Here is a 24,981-nt window from a genome sequence, read left to right on the forward strand (position 1 = left end):
ATAGACAGTTAATGGTAACTGCTGGGAGACAGAGATTTTTTTCCCCCAGTGGTGTAGCTGCCATAAGTTGGCCACACTCCTGTAAGTAACCCCAGTAAAACTCAATGGTTCACCAAGCGGCACTTGGTGGAATCATTTGTTTCTGCTGGTGGTGCCCTATCCAAGGTGAGTAGACATTTGTTCATGTGTCTTCAGAGGTGGAATGAAATTTCCAGACAACAAACCCCTTTGCAGAGCTCACAGTGTAGTGGCAGAAGGAAGCATATGGTACACCTAGACCATTTTAATACCAAATGATGTCAGCATAGAGGGGACACAAAGAAAGGAAGAAGAGGCTGGCATTGATGGACTCAAAGGGATCATGATGGATGTATAAGAATACATCAGGAGAAGAAGACTGGGAAGAGCTGACAGGGCAAGAGGGCCTCAAAGGAGGCAAAGGTCTGGGAGGGAGGCAGGATTGCAGAGTGAACATGAGCTTTGAAGGACAGGCTGTCCTGGGAAGAGACAGTGACTCAGGGTAAGACAGGATGGACTGAACCCTGATACTGACCCTCAGGGGGAGCATACTTCGCAAAGAAGTACCAGCCTCAGCTTGCCAGAGCTTCATCCCTCAGATGAGACCTGCCTTGTGGCCAGCTCTCCCTGCTCTTTCTATGGCCCGATACACCTCTGGGCACATTCAAGAATCAAATGTGTTAGTTCTCATGATAAGCTTGTACAGTCAGAAAGAAACTGAGGTACAGAGCAATGAAGCAATGACGTCTTCCCTGGTTCCACTAAGGTCAAGACTAAGATACAGACTCACCAGCATGGCTCTGAGTATTTAGCTACCACATGACTTTTCTTCCAGGTTCCTAAATAAATCACTCCACATTTACATGGAATGTGTCAATACTCACAGTGCTCAGGGTCTTCCTGACCTGTACCTTCAGGCTAACAAGTTGGGATGGTGAAACAGGCAGCTGAACTCTGGAGTGAGCAGAGGGTGGCAGACCCCAGGTTCTGATCCCTGGCGTCCTCTCTGGCTTCCCTGTCTTCTCTGAGGCCTCTTCATCTTGAAGACCCCCTGCCCCATCCCAGAATCTGGGGGTGGAGCATGACAGGCTTACCTGCTTCTCATTAGAGGAGTCATTCATGTTGACCCCACAGGCCAAGTCAGGCCTGGGGAAGGTTTCTGACCAACCATCCTGTGTGCAGTTTCGGAACAGGGACCCTGTGGGTGGCAAGAGTCCAATAGATGAGTAGTAGGGACCAGGCAATGGAGTTGGTACAGTAAAATTTCTAGTAACATACAACTATTACTATCATTTTAAAGGTTGGGAAGCTGAGGCACAAGGTGTGCTATAACTTACCTACATAACAAGTCAGTGGGGAAGGGGGGTTCAATCTCTGTGGCTCTTCACTTCACACCATGTACCAATACTCTTTCTTACTCCCACCCCAGCCCTGCTGATGAATGGTATGTGTATGTTCATGTATGTGTAGCTACATATGAACAAGTGTGTGTGTCTGTGTGTGTGTGTCTGTGTGTGTATTTGTGAAGGTCAAAGGTCAACCTTGGGTGTCATTCCTCAGATGCCATCCACCTTGTTATTTCGAGACAGGGTCCCTCACTGGCCTAAACTTGCCAAGTAAGCTAGGCTGACTGGTCAGCAAGCCCCAGGAACCCATTTATCTTCACATCTCCGGTGCTGAGATTATAAACATGTGCCATCATGTCTGGCTTTAAAAAAAATTATTTTCTCTCTCTCTCTCTGGGGTGTGTGTGTGTGTGTGTGTGTGTGTGTGTATGTGTGTGTGCGTTCTGTGTCTTCTGTGTGTGATGTGAGTGTTGTGTCTGTGTGCTGTGTGTGTTGTGTGTGTGCTGTGCTGTGGTGTGTATGTGTGCATGTGCTGTGTATGTGTGTTCTGTTTGTATGATGCGTGTGATGTGAGTGGTGTGTATGTATATGTGTGCTGTATGTGTTTTGTGTGTATTTGCTATGTTTTGTGTGTGATCTGTATGTATTCTGTATGTTGTGTGTGTTCTGTGTTGTGTGTGTTGGGTGTGTGTTTGATGTGTGTACATATGATAGGGGTACCAGGGGATTGAACCTAAGGCCTGGGGCATCCTAGGTGAGAGCTCTATCACTAAACTATACCTCCAATTCTTTTTTTACTTTATGTGTATGTGCGTGTTCATATATGTGTACAGATAAGTATGCATCTCTATGCACACAGATGTGGACTCTAGAGGTGGGCATCAAGTATCTTCCTTGATCATGGTCTACCTTTCTTTGTTCAAAGTCTCTCATTGAACATGGAGTTCATCTAATAAGCTAAACTGGCTGACCAGCAAGTCCCAGGGGTCCCCTCCTGCTCTGCCTTCTCAGTGCTGGGATTATAGGCATGCGCTTCTGTGCCTGGCTGGGTATTAAACTCATGTTCCCATGTTTAAGCAGTGTCATAGACAGCTTCAACTGTCAACTTGACACAAACCTAGTCACCTGGGAAGAGGAAACCTCAACTGAAGAATTACCCAGATCAGATTGGCCTGTGGCCATGTCTATGAGGCATTTTCTCAAATGCTAATTGATGTAGGAGGGCAGAGCCTATTGTGGGCCATGCTATCCGAGGCCTGAGGGCCTGGGCTCTAATAAAAAAGGTAACTGAGTAAGCCAACAAGCAGCACTCCTCCATGCTCTCTGCTTCAGTTTCTGCTTCTAGGTTCCTGCTGAGTTCCTGCCTTGGCTTCCATTAGTGGTTGGTGATTTGTTTGTTTGTTTTTGTCTTTTTGAGACAGGGTCTCCCTGTAGCCCCAGCTGTTCTGGAACTCACTATGTAGACCAGGCTGGCCTTGAACTCACAGAGATCTGCCTGCCTCTGCCTCCCAAGTGTTGGGATTAAAGGCGTGCGCCACCATGCCCAGCTTGGTTGGTGTTTTATCACAGCAACTGAGAAGCTAACTAGAACAAGCAGTCAGCTCTTCACTGACCGAGCCAGCCCCAGCCTCCACCTCTTTTGATTTTGTGACAGGGTCTCACTAAGTTGCCTAGGCAGGCCTTGAACCTGTGATCCTCCTGCCGCAGCCCCCCAAGTTGGCTGGGCTTACAGGCCTGTGGCACCAGACCCAGCTAAATGTACTTCAGCAAGGAATTCTGACACCACCAGTGCTGCTTTAAGAATCAAAGGAATGTCTCCTAGAGAGAACATATTCTAGGCCTGGCATGATAGCTATCGGGGGAAGAATGCGGCCTGTAGTTTTTCTAGTCACACTGATGGATACCCATCGTGTCTGGGCTGGTGTGGTGGATGTTGTGGGAAGGAACTAATTCAGGAATTAATTCTAGAACGTATATTTTGCTGTTGTTCAAAAGTAAACTGTCCTGAACACTGGTTGGTGTTCATGGGTGTTCCTCCCTGCACTTGGGAACCACACAGGGGAGGAGCCTTCCTCTCTGGGCGGCCATGAAGCAAAGGTCTAATGAGTCCCAGAGATAGAGCTATGGGAGAGGAAAGATTCTTGGTGACTAGCTGAGACCGGACTGGTCCTGGGCCAGTCAACACCCTGAGGCCAGGAATGAGCTGATCTAGTGAGCTAATCTCTCCACCAGCTCTGAAGCTGGACCAGTGCCCAGAAGACAGGGCCTCAGTGTGGCCCTCCGGCCCTACAGCGACACCATGTGGTAGAGAACGAAGGTGTAGCAGAGGTAGGCTTAAAGGGATCTCAACTTCCTTGCCCAAGCATGAACTAGACAGGGAATGGACTTCCTGGAGCTGCCTGATGAAACAGAAACATTCAGTAGTCTTCTATTTACCAAGGTGGGCAGGAGTTCAAGCAGTTAACTGGGGAGGAATGTGACTGAGCAGGCATTTGGTCACCTCTGTGGCTGCAGGCACTGGCTCTGCCTGGCCACTCTACAGAAGGATGGGAGAGGTGGCTCTGAGAAGGCTTTGAGGGAAGGGCTGGGAAGGAGGAGAGCTCCAAGTCCTTTTCAATAGGAGAACCTTGCTCCCTGGACAGGAGTGAGACCAGTGCACTACTCCAAGCTGACCACGGCTACATAAATGTCCTGCATCCTCAGCTCTACAGACCCCAGAAACAGACATGGAAAGGGACTGCCAGGAGGAAAGATTCTTACAAATTTTCGGTTGTGTACTCGATGGGGAAAAGGGTTGGGGTGGAAGCTTGAAGGTTAGAGGGGAAGATGTGGGAGGCAGAGGAGAAGGGAAGGAGGCAGTACAAAGGCAGATGTACGAAGGGGTTGGGGAGTGACTCAGTGGCTACACTGCTTGCTATGCAAACACAAGGACCTGATTTTGGATGCTCAGCACCCACATGAAAACTGGATATGGCAGCAAGTGACTGTAATGCCAGCACTGGGATGCCAAGACAAGGAGATCCAGGGGCTTTGCTGGCCAGACAGTCTAGCAGACTATTTTATAGTCTCTGCTCCCCTATTTTATAATCGAGAGACCTGAAGCTCAAGTGTGCTCTGAGTCCTGACTGGCCCCCAGCTGGACTCTATTTCTCTGCTTTCCTGCAGCTAGGTATCACCATGTGACTGAGTTCTGACTAAAAGAATACAGGTAGAATGGTGGTCCTTTCAGGACTCCCTTTCAAAACCTTTCCATGTGACCCTCTGGGGTCCTCACTTACAGGTGAAGCCACTGTGGTAGGGCACTAGGATCCAATGTTACTGCATGGAGAGCTAGGTTTGGACATGTTTTGAACTTTCCTTGGGCAAATTTTGTATAAAAGCTTTGAGATTTGGGGGTTAATGTCATGATTTCCAAGTGTGTGTGTGTGTGTGTGTGTGTGTGTGTGTGTGTGTGCCTGTGTGTGTGCACATACACTAGAAGATCAGAGTAAAAAGAGTCACATTCCCATCCTTACCCCCCAGGCTTCATAGCCTCTGTAGCCACAATACTTTGGATCTAGAATATTCTCCAAGTCCTCAGCCTGACACAATTGGAAGATAGAACCTTTAAGAGGTGGCCTAGTAGGAGGAAGTGAGGTCACTGAGGTGTGCTCTGGTGGAGGCATTGGGATCCTACTCACCTCTTCTTTCTTTGCTTCCTGGCCACCATACAGTGAGCAGCTTTGCTCTGATACATACTCTCTGCCATGAAGCGCTGCCCTAAGCATCAAGTTGATGAACTGTCCACTGAAACCTCCAAAACCCTGACCCAAAATAAACCTTCCCTGCTTTGAGTTGATTTCCTCATGTATTTTGTCACAATGACAGAAAACTAATTAACACAGCCTAGGTTTAAAGGCTGTTTGCTTTGTTTTTGCTAAGGATCTTATGGGTAAGGGGCCTTTCCTGTCATGCATGGATGAAGCACTGAGTAGCCAAGGTAGACCAGGGCAGATTTGAGATTACAAAGGGTCCCACTGATGGCAGGTGCCAAACTTGCCTTGCCTTCTCCCAGATTAACCAGACCACAGGGTCAGAGACCCATATTAACCATGGACAGGGCACTGGTTTTGAAGTCAGAAATCAGGTTTGAGCCTTAGTTTCTCCCCCTATTGTGAGCATCAGGGCAAACTGTGGAGCCTCTCAGCCTACTGCTGTTTACATTGTACTATGTCAGGAAAAAAGCATGTGACCTCCTGGACTTTTGTGACTAAATGACCCACATATATGAAAATGACTGGCATGTGGCTGACCTCTGACCAAAGTTAGTCAATTAAGAGTATCTTCAAAAACTGCTGATGAGCTCAGGTGAGGTGTCCTTCAAGAGACCAGAGTGCCCAGGGAGGCCACAAGTTACCAACGGGGCCTGGAATAATGGGAGGAGGAAGCAAGTGTTCTGAAGAGAGTCAGTTTGGGAGCCTGGCACTGCTGGGTATCTGGTGTCAGGCAGCTGACTGCCAAGGCAACAGGAACTGGAAGAAGGAAAGGGTGTCCCTAAATTGGGGTTATTGGGAAGATTCCAGCCTTTTATCAACATTTATTTGCATGTGCATGTGTGTCTGGAGATCAGAGAATAACTTGCTTTGAGAGTCTGCCTTCCTCTTCCACCCTGTGGATCCTAGGGGTCAAACTCCAGTCGTCAAGCTTGGAGGCAAATGCTTTTAACCCACTGAGCCAATTTGCCAGCCCTCAGCCTTCTTCATACTTCCTGAAGACATCACCCTCTGGTCTCTTCCTTGGAACCCTAAGAATTGAGCTCTCACACCCCCGACAAGCATGGATTTCAATCCCCAAAGATCTCTCCCTCTTATTCCACCACTGCTTGTCACTAGCGGTTCCCAGCTCCTCAATACCCACCCAGAGGGCCTCCCCCAACCTCCAGCTGGGCCCCTCTGACTGGGTGGTTACCATTTCTGTTTGTGAGCATCCGGAGGAACCTTGGACATTGCACTTCCACGGTCTGTCCAGGCGCAGAAGCAGGCCAGCAGCTCATGTTGTCCCACAGCCCCTCACAGCCTGCAAAGAACAGCCCCAGTACCGGATTGGAATGGATCATGGCCCAGGCTACCCTTTTGAGTTCCCATTGGGTACTAACTCCAACTCTACTCTTCTGGGTTCTGGGCAGGGATGGAACTTAGGCTGCTCTGCCACTGAGCCTCATTTCTAGCCCCTGGCTCCTCAGTTTCTAGCTATTTCAAAACAGCACCACCTGCTGGGACTAGGTGATTGACACATGAACCTGTGGGTAAGTTTTCTGTTTAAATTTTATCACCAGGGCTGAGGATGTAGCTCAGTTGGTAGAACGCTTGCCTAGCATACAAACATACTCTAAGTTTAATTCCTAGCCCTATATAAGCCTGGTGTGGTGGTACATGCCTATATTCCAGTAGGGAAAAAGCAGAAGAATGAGAAGTTCAAGGTCATCCTTGGCTACATAGTGAATTTGAGGCCAACCTGGGCTACAACAAAAGCAATAAAAACATCAGCAACATCCAAGGACTTCCCAGGGTCTCCCTCTTCTAGACTCCCACCACCCTTACCTTGGACCACAGCCTGTCCTTGTCCTCAACCCCACCTCCAAAGTCCCTCCTAGACCCCCTGGGTACTGGTGATACTGCCAGAGCAGAAGCACATACTATACCTGACTTACCTCCCCAGACTCCTCTGCTCTGATCCAGTTTATCTGGCCTGGCCCACCCCTTGCTTAAACACACACACACACACAGGCACACACTCATCCCTCCTTGTCTCCTCTCTCAGGTTCCTTAGTTGGTGCTTGGGGACAGTTCACGTGGGTGGAGACTGTGAGGTGGATTCACATAGTGGTTAAGCAGACATGCCCAGCCCCTGCATTTCCTGGTTGTGTGAACCCAGGAAGCAACTCCCCCCTCACTCTACTTCATGGCTTCATTTGTATAATAGGGGTTGAATTTCATAAACACCTTATCAGAGCTAGTAGAGAGTGGAGGCCCTGGATGCAGACACAGAACTGAGAGTCACAGGGGTGTCAAGGCAAAGGCCTATGTGCAACGGAGATTGCTGTGGGACCCAGGGGTGCAGGCACTGGTCTAATCATTTGTTCGCTGACCCCATGTGCTGAGTACCTTCAGTATGCCAGGTCCACAGGAAGCCCAGGGCTCCAGCCACGGACTGCCAGATAGGCAACTGTTCTTGGGGACCCTCTGCCTGGTGGGCAACACTGGCCTCCTTGAGAACTGGGTGCTGTCTGCTGGGAGCTGAGGTCTAGACATTGAGTTGTGGGGAAGGACAAGTGGCATGAACTTCCAAATCAAGTCCTGAAATCACACAGAGCAGCATTTCTGGAGCTTGTAAGATGCAGACTTCCCCGGGGCTGAATTAGAATTAGAACTTGTAGGGCAAGGCGTGGAGAGGCTGTCATTGAGAGGGTGAAGGTATCATGAAAGAAATTGATCCTGGCTGGAATGATACCAAAAGCTACTGACTTTTTTTTTGGATACAGGGTTTCATGTATGCCAGGTCCACCTTGAATTCATTGTGTAACCTAGGCTGGCTTTGAACTCCTGATCCTCCTGAGTGCTGGGATTACAGATTAAGCCACCAGGATGGATTTGTACAGGGCTGGGGATGGAACTCAGGGCTTCATGAATGAATGCTAGGATACCAACTGAGCCACATCCCCAGCCCTGGATGTCAAGATTTGAATAAGAAATATCCCTCCACATTCATGTATTCATCACTTGGTCCCCAGCTGGTGGCACTGTTTTGGGAGATTCTAGAAACTGAATTTTTTTTTTTTATTATATGTGTGTAAGTGTTGTACCTGCATGTACATAAGTGTACCTGTGTCATGCAGTGCCTGCAGAGGCCAGAAGAGAGTCGAATACCCTGGAACTAGAGTTATGAACAGTTGTTAGCTTCCACGCGGGTGCTAAGAAGAACTTGGGTCCTCTGCAAGAGCAGTCAGTGCTTTTAACCACTAAGCTATCTTTCCAGCCCCGGTTCTAGACTCTTTTATGAGGTGTAGCCTAGTTGAGGGAAGTAGGTTCCTGGGAGCCAATCGTTGAAGATTCTGCCTAGTCCCCATTCCCTTTCTCCTGCTCTGCTTCCTGTCTACCCTAAGGTGAACAGTCCTCCTCCATGTGTTCCCACCACCATGTTCACCTACCTCACTACAAGCCCTGAAGCCAAAACAAACATCTCCTCCCTCAGGTTGTATATGTCTGGTAGGTCACAGCAACAAGAAAACTAACTAATAAAGATGGGTCCCAAGGGCCAGAGAAGGCATCTATAAAGCCAAGGTCTAGGTGTTGGTCCTTTGAGGAATTAGATATGCCTGAATCTTCATCCAGAATCTCACAGTGAACCTGGCAGGAGGAAGTCCTGGGCATTCTGTTTCAGAGCTGGCCTAGCATGCCTAGCTGACCCCCTATCCCGAGACTGGTCTTCCACCTGCCAGTCATGGATGCTACTCTCCATATCTGAGAAGAGTCTCCTCAAGGGTCCCTGTTGTAATGGTTCATGTTCACTGTGAACTCCTAGAATCATCTAGGAGATAAACTTCAGAGCATGTCTGTGTGGAAGTTTAATACTGACTTAATTAACATGATTCAGCCTGAATGTGGGCAGCATCGTTCCGTGGGCTGGGGTCATGGACTACATACAAAAGAGAAGATGAGCTGAGCACTAGCACTCGTGTCTCTCTGCTTCCTGACTGTGAATGCAATGTGACCAGTTGCCCCACATTCCTGCCACCATGCCTTCCCCACCATGATAGACTGTACCCTCAAGTGTGAGCCACAGTGAACCCTTCCTTACATTGCTTTTGTCAGGTATTTTGTTACAGAAATGAGAAAAGTAACTAGCATACTTAGCGTGACTCCGTCCTGGGAGGATCCTTATAGAACACTGCCTGCCTCTCTCTACTCTGTGTCATCTGTGTCATCTGGAGTCCCTTCCTTTAGTAGATGTCTGCATCCTACAGCCTCTTCCCACACTTTGGTTTCTCCAGCCCTGGGGGCAGGAGGGCACTTCCAGAGCCTATTGGTCACCTGGAAATTGGACTCAGAGTTGTCTGGAGCTAGCCAAGTCACCAGGGTAATAGCCAAATCTATGCAAAGGATGACCTATAATCTGTCTGGCTAGACAGACTGAATTGTTAGAATGTCTGAGAGCCTTGCAGAGCTGGAGTCACATCCAGCAGGGCCCACAGAACAGCCAGTCCAAAGCTGACTGAAGGCAGGGCAAGAGTGCCTGGGGTAGGTAGGAACTCCTGCCAACTGGCTCAGTGCCACCCCCTTCATGTCAGCCAGGCCTGGGCAGGATGCGTAGCAGACACTCTGGAGCTCAATGTCCCAGCAGCCCTGGAGTCCTGGAGAGTCACTGCCCTGTGTTTAGAGGAGGAGCCAAGGGCTCCAGGAGGCAGAGTGTGGAAAAGAAGGGGACAGAGCTAGTACTGGTAGAACTAGGGTTCCATGCAGCCTTCCTGTCTCCCCAGGCCAGAGAAGGGTCCCCCTGCCAGACTGGCCCTCTGTGGCAGACCTGGCTGATAACCCCACAGGACACTGCTCATTTATTGAGCACCCACACACGATCTCACTTGCCCAGCTCAGATCCACCATCTAGGCAAAGAAGGCTCAAAACAGATCCAGGAGTTTCCAGTGTGTGAGGAAAACTCCTCTTGGGAGACTGTGTTTTGGACCTGTATTTGGTTAAATAACTTTTATTTTACTATTTACATGTTTTTAGAGAATTTCATTCATATTAGAAAAATGAAAAAAAAATTAAAAGAGGGCCTAAAATATAGCTCAGTATATACCAGACTTTCCTAGTGCATGAGACTCTGAGTTCCATCCCCAGTACCACATAAACCAACTGCAATGGCCTATGCCTGTAATCCCAGCATTTGGAAAGCAGAGGCAGGAAGATCAGGAGGTCAAGGTCATCCTTGACTATATAATGAGTTTTAGGCCAGTCTAGGCTACCTGAGACCCTATCTAGAAAAAAAGGAGAGGACAGGAGAGGAGGGAGGGAAGGGGGAGAATGGAAGAGAAGGAGAGAGGGAAGAAGGAAGGAAGGAAGGAAGGAAGGAAAAAGAAAAAAAAAGTGGTGCCCTGAATGGCTCAGAGGAGAAAAGCTATAGAGGTGAGGTCACAGGCAGCCTTGCAGAGCCCTTTTCCCCAGCCAGACACAGAGGGCCCTGACCAGGGATAGGATCTGCCAGTTACTATCGATATAGTACGAAACTTGGAGAAGTTTTCAGAAAATAACAAGTCTCAAGTTTTAGCACCCCTGGGAGAATGGGGTCAAAATAAAAGTCACAGGAAAGGGAGACTGTCCTATTGTCACACTGTGGAGATAGACTCCTTTATATCTAGGAAGTCCCCGACCCTGCTCCAGGCCCAAGGCAGACACTCAGCACCATCAGTTCCTGTATCTTACCCACAGGGATAGAGGCAGCCTCAGAGGCAGGTCTATGGTGAGGCAGGGCTGGGAAAGCAGGGAAAGAGTTAGCGTTAAGGACAGCACGGGGCCTTGGGAATGTTCTGATCCCCACCTAGTAGGGTATCTGGTGTACAGAGAGCTCTTGCCAGCTGTCACTTTGATCTACTTTCACCTACAACAGCCTGTAGTCCATCTTCCAGTCCCTGGATTATTTATAAATAAGATCAGATGACCTGATGATAACCTGGGACTATATCTGGAGCAATCTGACAGGGGACCTGGACAGCCACACACACACTAGGACCCTTTGCCTGCTGATGGACCTCACCAGAGAGCCCACAGTCCCCCTTTGCCTCCGTCCCATTGTCCTCTTATAGCTTCTGCTTGTCAGAGTTGGTGTTCCCCTGCTGGGGGACCATCCTATTTGTCTTCCACTCCCCTCCATCCAACCCTTCTCCCCAATACCTCACAGTAGGTCCAAACAGCTCTGCATAGAAGTCTGGATCCTGGTCTTTTCCTGCCTCCTTTTGCCTTCCTTGGCCCAGTCCTGGACCCAGCCTCAGGCCATCTCCAGGGGTCATCCTGGGAAAGGAGAACCTGGTTTTCCAATGACTTTCCTGTAGGCATAGTCCCATGTGGGAGACAGGCTTGAGCCTAGTGTGAAAGTCTTATTAACAGCCATACAGCAGGTCCGAGGCAACGGCCGGACCACTGGAGCCACAATGAACGCCTTGTAACATTTGCTCCCATTGGCAGATCATGAGACTGATGCCTAGAGCTCGCTACTCCCTAATCACCACCCTTGGAATTCCAAATTGCAACACTTAGATATTGCAATGGTCAGGGTCACATGGTTTCCAGGAATCCAGGCTCTGTAATCTGAAACCCATTATGCTAATGAGGCATCCTACCCTCTATTCTGTGATAGGACGTTAAGTCTGTTATGCTAATAGGATACTAAGTCTGTTATGCTAATAAGGTATCCTACTTGCTGTACTGTAATAGGACGCTAAACCTGTTATGCTAATGAGGTATCCTACTTGCTGTGCTGTGATTGGACCACTACCCCTATATAAACTTGTGCCTTCCTGCAATAAAGCAGACCTGTGTCACTGAACCTGGTCTCCTGTGTCTGAATGCGGCTCCACCCTGGGGTCCAGGACCAGGCAGAAGCGGCAATGACAGGAGGCAGCACAGGGCAAGCAGAAGAGCTGCCTCAGCACTGGGCAGGCAGAAGAGTGTCCTCAGCCCAGGGCAAGCGCAGGAGTAGCCTCGATGCCCGTGAGAACAAAGGAGTGGCACCCACGAGAACGGAGGAGCATCCACCACTGGTGGTGACCACAGTCCCAGAAACATGTTCTCCATTGTTTTTGTTTGCTTGGAGACAGGGTCTCATATATTCCAGGCTAGCTTCAAACTTAACTATGTAGCCAAGGATGAGCTTGAATTTCTGATCCTCCTGCCTTTATCTCCTGAGGGTTGGGGTTACAGGCATGCCACCACCGTACCCTATGTTGTGCTGGGAAGTAAACCCATGGCTTTGTGCATACTAGGCAAACACTCCACCAACTGACCCACATCCCCAGCCGATCTTCCATATTTGACTCTTTTTTGAGACAGGGGCTTATGTAGCTCAGGCTGGCCTTGAACTCACTATGAAGCTGAGGTTGACCTTGAATTTCTGATCCTCCTACTTCCAACTCCCAAGTGCTGGGATTACAGGCATGCTCTACCATGCCAAGATTATGTGGTGTTGGGATTAAGCCCAGGGCCTTGTGCATGCTAAGCAGACATTCTACCAACTGAGCTATGTCCCTAGCCCAATGTAAACATTTTGGACTAGATAGGAATGGTTGCATAGCATGGCTGATGGCATGGGATTGCAAACTTCAAAGGAGTTAAATTAATGTGAATTTCACCTCAATAAAACACACAAAAGTTAAAAAAAAAAAAAAAAAGCATTCTCTTCCTGCCAGTGCTCTGGGGAGAAGTCAACCAGCTGGGCAGATTAAAAAAAAAAAAAAAAGGTGGCTGGCATGTCCCCACTTGAAGATGAGGGCATTAAGGCCCAGACAGGTGCAGAGTCTGGCTGGAGGTCACACATGGGCCCTACACAACAAAGCAGGATGGACATCCCAAGTCTGTCTGGCTACTGAGCTTACAACTTTCTGGCCATCATACCATCATTCTGGAACATTTTTTTGCTAGGGTGATCCAGAGTTCTCTCCCCAGCCAACTCTGAAAGGACAGTAGGTTCTATAAACAGAGTAATAAATATCCCAGTGGAGCAGGCCATGCAATATGTAGGGTGACCCTGAAATGTTCCCACAGAGTGGCCTTGGCCACCTCACTCAGGATAGCTGAAGCATTAATTTTTTATTTGTGGTACATATGCCAGGCTTGGTGACACTCCATGAGTGGCATTTCCTGTGATTTGTTTAGCTTTCAAACATTAACCTCCACCCCAGGGAGAATCCAGGAGCTTAACCATTAAACCCGGACCTCCAGCAGAGAGTCCTGGCTCCTCCCCATCTCTTGTACCAGGACAGAACCTGGGGAGAGATGAAGGGTGAGCTCCCTGGGGACCCACTGAGGTGGCAGTATAGAAGGAAGGTGCATCTCAGCCTCTCAAGGGTCTTCATGAGGGTCAGAAGACATGGTGCCTATCTGGTTTTGAGAACAACAACCCCCCCAACCAGTCTGCCCCTTTGTTTCTCCTCTCTTCATCGTGCATGTGTGTGTGTGTGTGTGTGTGTGTGTGTGTGTGTGTGCGTGCAGGTGCAAGTGGAAGAAAGGACAACCTCAGGTGTTGTTCCCCAGGATACCACCCACCTTCTTTTTTGAGTCAGGGTCTCTTATTGGCTTGGAACTCAACGATCTGGCTAGTCAAGCTGGCCATCAAGCCTTAGGAATCTACCAGTCTCTGTGTCCCTAGTGCTAAGATTACAAGTACATGCCACCATGCCCAGGTTTTTAAAAATGTGAGTTATGGGGATTGAACTCAGGTCTTCATGCTTGCAAGCACTTTTCTGGCTGAGCATCTCCCTAGCTCCAGGTTCTTTTCTTAGCATGGTACTCTTAGATGATAGAAAGCAAAGAAGAGAAATTAAACATGGGTTAGTTACTTTTCTGGTGCTGTGATAAAACACCAGGACAAGAAGTAACTTATAGAAGAAAGGGTTTATTTTAGCTTACGGTTCCAGAGGGAGTGTCCACTATGGCAGGAAGGCGTGGCAGGAGAAGCAGGAGACTGGGACTTAGAGGGTTAAATAATTTGCTACAATCACACCCCCAGTGAATGTTTGTCACTTTTCCCTTCACAAGTGTTAGCATCAATTAGTGATGCTTGCCATGGGAGTGGATGGTGCTTTCAGGCAATGTCTGTTCTGTGCTTCTCCTTGGTCTGTACCATCAGTAACATGTGTATTCTGTTCCCCGCCCCCCAACTCCATCCACCCTGGCACTGGCAATAGAGTGGAGTGAGAGGTCAACCCTGTGAAGCTCTTCCCACCAAACCCTTACCTTGGTCTGGGAAGGTGGCTCAGTGGATAAAGCACTAGGTCCTAAATTCAGATTCCAAGAACCTTCATAAAGTTAGGCATGAAAGCTTACATGTGAAATCCCGGCACTTATACAGTAAGATGGGAGATGGAGACAGAAGAATCCCAGGATGTTCATGGGCCAGCAAGCCTGTCATATTCAGACCCTGTCTCAAACGAGGTGGAAGATGAGGACTGACACCCCTGGTTGTGCCCTGACCTCCACATGTATGCCATGTCACACATCATATACATGCACACACTCAAAGATTAAAAAAAAAAAGCACACCTCACCTTGACAAAATGCACATGCAGAAGCAGGTGGCAAGAAAGCACTGCTCTCTGCATACACCAGAGAGAGGTATGGAGACACTGGCTTCCTTGGGGCCAGGTAACTATGTACCTGGCCTGACAACTGATTGAGTGTCTCCCAAAGGCCACCTGGTCCTGAGGTCAAGCTATCTACCCCAGAGTGACTAGACAGGACCCATCTGCAGAGTGCACCTGGGCTGAGCCAGGCTTCATACCTGTTGTGGGCAGCTCCAGGCCCAGATCTCCTTTCTTTTCTCTGGAGACCTCTTGCAGGCACTGGGCCTGTTCTTCCTGCAACACCTGCAGCACATCACAGAGTCGGGGCAGGGCTCTGACCTGCAAGTCCAAAACCAAGGACACTGTCAGTCCTGCTGATGGATTCTGCCCCACAGCAGTTTTTCTGTGAGCAAGAAGGGATAGACATCCACGTGATGGGAAACATGGGAGAGCTAGCTCCCGGGTGGTCTCAACTTACACTATGGTGAGGACAGCCTCATTACCACCAGGAGGATCTGACTCTCCACTAAGCCTCCTCTTAACACACCACTCTGATGGGAAAAGGAGGGGACCCTCACTACTTCCATGGTGGGTTCAAAATCACCTCCATGGATGCCAACCCTTCACCTCATAGTCAGAAATGCACAAAGAGAAAGAGCATCTGGTTTCCATCACCCTCTTCAAGAGCACATTAAGGATCATCTGTGAGCCCAAAAGTAAGAATGCTGGATTTCATGTTAATATAAATTTAATTTGTTTTAGAACCCACCAAACTATTTTCTATAGCAACTGCACCACTTTACATTCTGGTAGCCATTCATAAGTCTCCAATTTTATTCTTGCTGACACTTGTTGCTTCTCTGTTGTTCTAGTTACTAGTGGTGTGTGTGCATGCATGTGTGTGTGTGTGTGTGTATGTATACACGTTAATGTTTGTGCCTGTGTGTGCAGGTGTACATGCCTGTAAGTATGGAGAACAGAAGATGATATCAGGTGTCTTTTTCAATCACTCTCCACTTTATTTTTATTTTTAAATTTTATTTTTTTAATACTTTATGCATATGAGTGTTTCGCCTGCTTAAAGTGCACTATGTACATGCAGGGCCAATAGGGGCCAGAAGAGGGCATTGGGTTCCCTGGAACTAGTTACTGATGACTGTGAACTTCCACTCAGGTGCTGGGAAATGAACCCAGGTCCTCTGCAAGAGCAGCAAGTGCTCTTAACTGCAAAACTATCTCTCCATCCCCAGCTACCTTATTTTTTGAGACAGCATCTCTCACTGAATCTGGACAGCTCAGGTATGCTGACTGATTAGCAATCCCCAGGGATATCCTGTCTCTACCTTCTCAGTCCTGGGATTATTGGCATTCACAGGCATTCCCAGATTTTTGCGTAGATACTAGAGATCTGAACTCAAGTCCTCAAGCTTGCATAAGAAACACTTTACTTTCTGAGTTATCACCACTGGTCCACATAACAGTTTTTTTTTTAAACCCATGATGTCTAAAATAGAATAAGTCCAAATAATTTTAAGATTTGTTTGTTTTTATTCTATGTGTATGTTTTGCCTGCATGTGTATAAATGTACCACATGCATGCAGTGCTCTTGGAGGTCAGAAGAGGAAGCTGGATCCCCTGGAACTGGAGTTTAAGTGGGTTGTGAGCCGTCATCTGGATGCTTGAACCAAATTCAGGTCCTCTGCAAGAGCAGCAAGTGCTCTTAACCATTGAGCCATCTCTCCAGCCCTCAGCCCAAACCATTGTTGATGGCAGGGATATACTACCTGGTGTCTGTCAATGTGCATGTAACAGGAACAATATTCTGCTGAGAGGACTGAGCCCTAGCTTCTGAGGGGGACTAGTGGGAAGGGCTGCCTCAGGGTGGGTGGGAGTGGCCAGACAGAGCATGAAGCTCAGCAGACCAGCCATCAGAAATATGTCTTGGTGAGATAATGGGGAGAGTGTGAATAGTGAGAATCATTCTCTTAGCATTTCTCATCATCTAAATTAACTTAGAGAAAGGTAGAGATCAGGCTGTCATCGATATACAGGAATGTTTATATATGTATTTGGTATACTTACTGAAATTGTTGAGTTGAGGAGATGCTCAGTCAGTAAATTGCTTGCCTTGTAAACATGAGGACCTCAGTTCAATCTCTAGAACCCATGTTAAAAAAGCTAGGCATGTTGATCTTAAGACATTGTATACATGTATGAAATTCTTAAAGAATAAATTAAAAATATCTTTTTTAAGCTAAACATAGAGACGAGCACTTGTAATCCCAGTGCTGGGGAAAAGGAGACAGGAGGATCCCTGGGGCTCACTGCTAGCTACTTGGTGAGTTCTAGGTCAGTGAGGGACCTGCCCCCCCCCAAGGGTCTCCCTAGCTGGCCTGGAACTCACTATACAGACCATGATGCCCTCAAACTCACAAAGATCTGCTTGCCTCTGCCTTCCAAGTGCTGGGATCAAAGATGTGCACCCCTATAGCCAGCACAAGGAAGGAGCCCTACCTCAAAAAGAAAAAAACAGCAACTAGGTGGACAGTGCCTAAGGAAGAGAGAAGAATTTGCTGTCTGCCCTACACACACACACACACACACACACACACACACACACACACGTACATGTGTACATATAAACACATTGTATTAATAAATTTAATCAAAATTCACAGGAGAGAAAGATAAACATGCAAGAATTGCTGAAATTTATAGAAAATGCTTCCTCAAAACAAAATTCCTTTAAACAGTTAAAAAAAATCACTGAGTTTCTATAAGTACATATTTTCCTCTATTTTATTTGTATTAGTACCAAAGAGCTTAAAATAAAAAATAGCAATTCTCTCTTCTCTAATCTTCACCTGCTTCCCAAGGAAACCATTTTCAGCTCCTTTTAGTTATTTTCTTTTTATCTTCATGTTTTAAATTATGCATAGCTTAAAACAGAAACGTTGTGTGTGTGTATGTGTGTGTGTGTATGTGTGTGTGTGTGTGTGTGTGTGTGTGTGTGTGTGTGCGCGCGCGCTCATGTGAATTAAGTTGCTCTCAGAGTCCAGAAGAGGGTGTCAGATCCTCTGGAGCTGGAGTTACTGGCAACTGTAAGCTACCCAACTTGGGAACTGGGAAGAGGTCTTGGGCCCTCTGGGAGAACAGTACAAGCTCTTAACCACTGTTGGGCCGTTGCTCCAGCCCTGGCTCCTCTTAAGGACAGCACTTCCTAGGCTGCAATTTCTTGGATTATTGGGTTACTCAAAACTTTCGGGTTACTCAAAACTTTCCGTTATGCACATTGAAGATCTGACGTTTCAAAATCTTCCTACAAACATCTCTTACCCCTAGATTCCATACACTTCTGTTCATATAAGTTTTAGTGAAAGCTGTGCTCAGCGTTCTTGAATACGTGTTCTTTTGACAGTGAAATACTGTTAGTGGTTGAAGTGAATCCCACAAAATGATTTTGTGTCCCTTGAATGGTTTGTTTTCCCTTAGGTCAATAATTGCTGTGCTTTTTCATTTGATTAGTTTCTGTACACCTGTGACTGATTCTCCTTCCCATCCTCTCAATCTGTTTTTTCTGGGATTCATGTTAGTTGAATAGTGGACATCTAGGTCAATCCTCTAATCTTCCATTGTTCTATACTTATTTTTTACTATTCCCTCTTTGTGTTTTTTTTTTAATGAGGGCTTTCCTTCATATTATTTATGCAAATTTGGTTTTGTTGTGCTTATGTGTTTGTGTGTGTGTATGTGTGTGTGTGTGTGTGTGTGTGAGAGAGAGAGAGAGAGAGAGAGAGAGAAGGGGGGTCTCATATGTTCTAGGGTAGCCTCAAACTTCATATGTAGCCAAGGATAACCTTGAACTTCTGACACCCCTGCTGTTTCACTAAATTTTCTTTTTCCTGCTGGGACACTGGCCTCCACTCAGGTTCTCCTGGTCCTGAAGACATTTTATTCAGATTTTGCATAGTTTATATGACATTTGGGAGGGGGTGTCTTACAAAAACATGGATTCTTATAGGCTTTTCCTTTTCCATATTTGAAATGCATGTGCCATTCCCTCCCCACCCTCACTGGTGCTCACCTGTGCTCAATATGGCAGTGGCTCCACCCCTTCTTCCCAGTGTGCTCCTCCCTTTTTACCAGTGTGCTCCTAGTGTCACCCCATCAAGAGGCTCTTGAGATTGGCATGGCATCAGCCCGCCCTGCCCCACATTTCCTGGCACTCTATTCCAAAAATGGCAACTACCCCATTCATCGCTGTGCTCAAAAGTCCACACCCAGACATAAGTACGGAGGCTTCCCAACAGCCACACAAAATGGGGAGCAAGCGGCCTTGTGGTTTTCCTGGCTTATATCTCCATAGCCCTGACCCTTAATGGGCTTGACTTCATGAGCAGAGCGTGGGAAGGAAGTGGGGCCATGACTTATCAGAGGAACTTCCGGGTCACACCTGCCTCCACCTTCCCAGTGCTAAGATTGTAGGCCTATGTCACCATGTCTATTTTATGAAGTTTTAGGAGTTGAACCCAGGGCTTCATGCATGCTAGATGAACTCTCTGCCAACTAAGCCATAGCCTATATTAATCCTATATTTTAATTCAGTTTTGGTTTTGCCAGGGTATAGCCTGTGGTGATTTTTTTTATTTTTGGACAGGGTCTTCCTGTAACCCCAACTGACCTGGAACTCACTATGTAGTCCAGCCTGGCCTCAATTTCACAGAAATCCCCCTACCTCTGCCTTCTGGAGTGGTGGGATTAAAGGCCACCACACCTGGCTTGCAATTTCCCTTTTTAAGAAACAGTGCTTGACTTGTGATCTCTGTGTGTCTTCATATACAATGTCTCTCTGTGGGGGATGTCAGCTTTGTCTTTCTCAACACCCAGTTGAGGCACAAACCACAGCTGTTCCTGGATGGTCTAGTGACTAACTTCCACCATCTTTTTCTTTGTGATGTTTTCCAGATGGTAGAAATGTTTTCAGATGTCTTTGCAGCCTAGGAACCAACAATTTCTCCCTGGGAGGAGCCCTTGATCTCTGTGCTGACTGGTTTGTTGCTGTGTGGCCCCCACCTCACTGACTGGGCCAGAGGGAAAAAGAAATAAAACAAGTTTGGGACAATCTGTCTTCTCTTGGATACTTCGTCCTGTAATGAGGAGTAAAGTCAAGCTCTTCTGTTTCCAAAGTAGGTAGACTTGGAAGCTCCTGGTAGCTATAGTCCTTGAGAAAGCAAGAGAATAATCCAGTCCAATCTGAGGAGGGAAGGAGGGGAAGAAGGAGAAAGGAAAGGAGGGAGGGAAGGACAGAGGTGGGAGAGAGAGAGAGAGCGAGAGAGAGAGAGAGAGAGAGAGAGAGAGAGAAACAGACATCAACATAAGAAAGGGAAGATGATGAGAGAGTTCTGTTAGATACCTTTGTTAACATAATCAAGAAGACATGCCCACAGGCCAATCCAATGCAAATAATCAGTCATTGATACTCTCTTCCCAGATGATTCTAGATTGTGTCAAGTTGACAATTAAAACCAACCATTACAGAGTTGGATGTACCTGTGAAGGGAATTGTGGAAAGTCAGCCCCTTCCTCTGCTCATTTTGGTCTTTGGTTATGAGATGAGAGGTTTTGCTCCATTATGAACTTCCACTGTCCTATTAGGTCCCACCACTGGACTAGAGCAACAGGCAAGCTCACATAGACTAGAACCTCTAAAACTGCAAGCCCAAATCAACCTTTTTTTTCCATAAGTTGATCATTTCAGGTATTTGTGTAAAAGACAGAAAGCTGAGCAGCACAGTGCGCTAGGTGTAGGGGCTGGGCATGGCAAGAGGCTAAATAGCCTTTCTCCCTCTCGAATGCTGGCAGCAACCAAATGCTTGTGTCTGCCCAAATTCATGTGTTGAAGCCTTCACCCCCAGTGTGGCTGCATTTGGAGACCTCTCAGTAGGTGATGAAGGTGAGGGGATAAGGGCAGAAGTTTAACCCTTAAACATTCATATTCTTATAAGAAGACATGTCACCTCAGCCAGCAGCTCCCTGGCAAGGTCACATGAAGACAAAGTGGCTGCCTATCAGTCAGGAAGCCAGCCCTCAACAGAAACCAGATCTTGCCAGACCTTGATCTAGACTTCAGCCTCCAGAACTGAGAGAAAGTAAGCCTCTGTTGTTTAAGCTGGTTTCTCCCTTTCTTTCTCTCTGACACATAAACTGAGAGAGAGACAGAGACAGAGACAGAGAGAGAGCCTGTGTGTACATGAGCTTGCTTATGAGTGTACATGAACTTGCTTATGAGTGTAGAGGCCAAAAGTCAACCTGAGTTATTGTTCCTCAGGCACCAGCTGGCCTTGAACTCACAGAGATCTGCCTGCCTCTACCTCCCGAGTGCTGGGATTAAAGGCGTGCGCCACCGCGCCTGGTTTACCTTGTTTTTTTTTGACTGGTCTGGAACTTGCCAAGCAAGCTAGGCTGACTGGCCAGGGAGCCCCGGGGATCCTCTTGTCTCTGCCTCCTCAGTGTTGGGCATCAGATCCCTTGGAGTCATAGTTACAGGTAGTTGTAAGCCACCCAACATGGGTACTGGGAACAGAGCTTGGGACCTCTGGAAGAATAGCAAGTGCTCTTTCCAGCCCCTGATTTTTTTTTTAACATGGGTTCTTGAGTTCTAACTCAGGTCCTTGTGTTTGCCAGGTAAGCACTTAACCAACTGAGCCATCCCCCAGCCCCAGCCCCACGCCACCCCACCTCAGTCTGTGGGGTTTTGTTAGCATAGCCTGACAGACTAATATGAATGGGAAGAAAAGAAACAGGATGTGTAGACACATCTATTAGAGGAAGATAGCTGCTCAGAGGAAGTTTGTCCAGGTAATCTTAACTTGGGAAATGACAGGAAAATTTATCAGCTGGAAATAAAGCATGAGTGTGAGGAATTCAAACAGACAGGTAACATCAGAGAGCCTATGAGAGCTATGAGTGAGGAAAGTGAGGGGGACATGGAAGACTCTGGATAGGGTTCATGGGGTTAAGTCGGGTTACAAAGTAAGATCCTGATCCTAAGGGATTCGTGTCCTTAGACAGGATAGGCTGGCTGCAGGCAGGACTGACTAGGGCTGCCCATACCCAAATGCCTCAACAGAGTGGACTGTGGAAGCCAGCAGCACCAGGATCTTCTCGTTTTCTCAGGTTTGCAGAAGGCCAAGCAGCCTTCTGTTTGCAGTATAAGCGAGCCGATAAGATCTGAGTGTTGTGGATTTACTTCTGACTACAAGATATTCTAGGGCCTGGGTGAAGGTCAGTGTCTTCAACAGCAGAGAGGCTGGAGTCCAATGAGGACAGACTAATTCTGAAGTGTCATTCTGGGTCAGTAAGAAGGGGACCTGAGGTGCTGGGGAGATAGCTCAGTCACTAAAATACTTGTCTTCCAAGTGTAAGGAACTGAGGTCAATCCCTAGAACCCACATAAAAAAATCTCGGTGTGGAGATGCATTCTTGTATCCTGGTACTGGGAAGGCAGAGACAGGCAGATCCCTGGGACTCTCTAGCCAGCAGCCTATTTGGTGAGTTCCAGACCAGTAAGAGACCCTACCTGAAAAAGGGTAGATGGTGTTTGAGAACCAACACCTGAGGTTTTCCTCTGGCCTCCACACACATAAGCAGACATGTGTATGTGTACCTATCCATTCTCACTTGCATGCATACACACATGTGAACAAGCACATGCATACAAAAAAATTTAAAGAAATCTATAAATTTTTGAGAAATTGAGGAAGTGATTTTTTTTCAGATAGACACAAACATTGTCAGTGATCATATTCAGAACAGGCATTAGTAACCTGATCCCAAATAGCTTTTGCACACCTCACTAAACTTTTGCTTACTACATAGCCACAGGACTGGGTGCTCTGATCCACCATCAGGGACCATACCTCCTACCCTCCTTGTACATCAGGTACCAGAGTGTTTCTGAATCATTAACTAGGGAGGGAAGGACAGGAAGAGAGAAGATGGGAAAGGAGGGTAGAAAAGTCAAGGAATGTATTCTCTGCAGTTTTTTAAATTGGATTTCTGCAGGACTTATATAATACATCTTGGTCATATTTAGGCCCTTTCCCCTTTCTGTCATATATATTCAAGGTTTATTGAGCCATGCTTGTGTCCTCAAATGTCCCTTGGTGTGAGTCCATTCACTGGAGCCTGGTCAACCTATCTAGTGTCACTCCCTTAAAGAAAACCAACTCTCCCTCTCCCAGTAGTCATTGGTTGCAAACAGTTCCTCAGCTAAATTTGGGGCTTCTTACCCATTTCCCCACTTCTATGCTGGGATTTTCTAGTTTGAACTTTCATGGGTCCTGAGCATGCTGTCACCATTGCTGCAAGTTCATATGAGCAACTTCCCAGGCACCTGGAAAACTCTGTTTCCTTGTGGTCATGCACCACCCCTGGCTCTTACAGTCTTTCATCCCCCTCTTCCACAATGGTCCCTGAGCCCTGGGTGGCAGAGGCTTAATATAGGAGTCCTACCCAAGGACAAGCAGTTTGTAGTCTCTTATTCTCTGCAGAGTCTTTTTGTCTGGCTTGGAAACAGTATACCTATGTATTAGACAGCTTTCCATTGCTATGAGAAAATCAACTTACAAGGAGGAAAGATGCACTTTGATTCATAGTTTCAGAGGTTTCACTTGGCCTGGTTTCTATGGGCCAACGGCAGCAGAGTATGTCATGGTGAGAGAAAATGGTAGAGGAGACTGCTCACCTCAGAGGAGCCAGGAAGTAGAGAGCAGAAGAGGTAGGGCCAAGGCCTCAATATTCCCTTCAAAGTCACACCCTCGGTCACATAACTTCTTTCCCACCTCCTAAATTCTACCACCTCCTGATTGTTCTGCATGTTGGAGACAATGCCTTCAACACACAGGTCTTTGGAAAACACTCAAGATTCAAACTATAGGTGTAGGGAGATAGCTCAGTTGGTAAAATTCTTGCCTTCCAAGCACAGGACCTGAGTTCAGTCTCCAGGATCAACATAAAAAGCCAAGCGTGGTTGCATGCACTTGTAATCTCAGTGCTGGGGAGGCATAGACAGGTGAAAGAGTTTGTCTCAAAGAAAAAAGATGGACAGTGTCCTGAAGAACAACACCAAGGTTGACCTGTGACCTACAGAGAGAGAGAGGAGAGAGGGAGAGAGGGAGAGAGAGAGAGAGAGAGAGAGAGAGAGAGAGAGAGAGAGAGAGATCCAAATTATAACAACCTGTTTCCCTCCTTGGACTCAGATTCCCTATGATCAACCTCATCATCCAAAATGCAGGGAACACCTATTTTTAGTCCTGTTTACATACCTCTCAGAAACATACGATACTTTAAGACAGTGATTGTCACAGTGGGCAATTTTTATGTCTCCTTGTGTTCATAGAGCATTTGGCAATGTCTGTTCATATGTTCTGTTGTTGTAGTTTTGCCTGGCCTCTAGTCGATAGAGACAAGAGATGCTGGTAGACTCGTACAAAGCATAGAACTTCCCTATCTGGTCCAGATATCAATAGTGTCAAAGTTGGGTTGGGGGTGCGCCTCAGCTTTTAGAACACTTGCTTAGCATGTATAAAGGCCTGGTTTCAATCCCCAGGATAGTTTAAACCAAGTGTGGTGACACATATCTGTAATCCCAGCACTTGGGAGGTGGAGGCAGGAAGATTAGAAATTCAAAGTAATTCTTGACTACAAGGGGAGTTGGAAGCCAGCCTACACTACATGAGACTCTGTCTTAAAGAAAAACAAAAAGAAAGAAAATAGTGTCAAGTTAAGAAACTCTGCTTGAAGGAAAAAGCAGACCTACCCTCTTAAATCAAGGTCAAGTTGGCAGTTTGCCTGATACCATGAATTAAAAAGCCTTGTGAGATTCCTTCACTGCAGGCTGCAATGGGTAAGCATGGATTGCCTTTAGGACATGGGTCTTCATTATTCTTTGCAGTCTGCCACCATCTAAGAGACTCTCCTGGCCAGGGACACAGTGTAGTCAGTAAAGTGCTTGCCATTCCAGCACGAGGATCTGTGTTCAGTCCACTAGAATCCACATTAAAAAATGGGTCAGGAAATGCTTTACAAACAATATATGTGATCTATATTTTATGACTTAAAATAATGTATGTGACTTTAAAAGAAATGAGGTTGGAGAGATCATTCAGAGCTTAAGAACATTTGCTGATCTTCCAGAGGACCAGAGTTCAGTTTCTAAGCACCCACATTGGGCAGTCCACAACAGTCAGTAACTTCAGTTCCAGAGAGTCCAGTGCTCTCTTCTGACCTTCACAGGTACCTGCAC

At 47.0% G+C, this 24,981-nt stretch overlaps 1 protein-coding gene across 1 annotated transcript in view; it reads right to left on the reverse strand.

Moving 5' to 3' along the window:
• Sctr (secretin receptor) overlaps positions 1 to 24,981 on the reverse strand; it is an 83,807-nt gene that overhangs the window by 56,145 nt on the left and 2,681 nt on the right. Inside the window, exons 2-4 of the mRNA XM_017801739.2 lie at positions 14,893 to 15,013; positions 6,312 to 6,419; positions 1,113 to 1,216 (exon numbers count right to left, since the gene is read on the reverse strand). Of these exons, the coding sequence (XP_017657228.1) occupies positions 1,113 to 1,216; positions 6,312 to 6,419; positions 14,893 to 15,013 (333 nt within the window). The remainder of the gene's footprint in view (positions 1 to 1,112; positions 1,217 to 6,311; positions 6,420 to 14,892; positions 15,014 to 24,981) is intronic.

The sequence above is a fragment of the Nannospalax galili genome, unplaced genomic scaffold (genome assembly GCF_000622305.1).
Source record: "Nannospalax galili isolate Female #2095 unplaced genomic scaffold, S.galili_v1.0 scaffold1343, whole genome shotgun sequence".
NCBI classification, from domain to species: Eukaryota; Metazoa; Chordata; class Mammalia; order Rodentia; family Spalacidae; genus Nannospalax; species Nannospalax galili.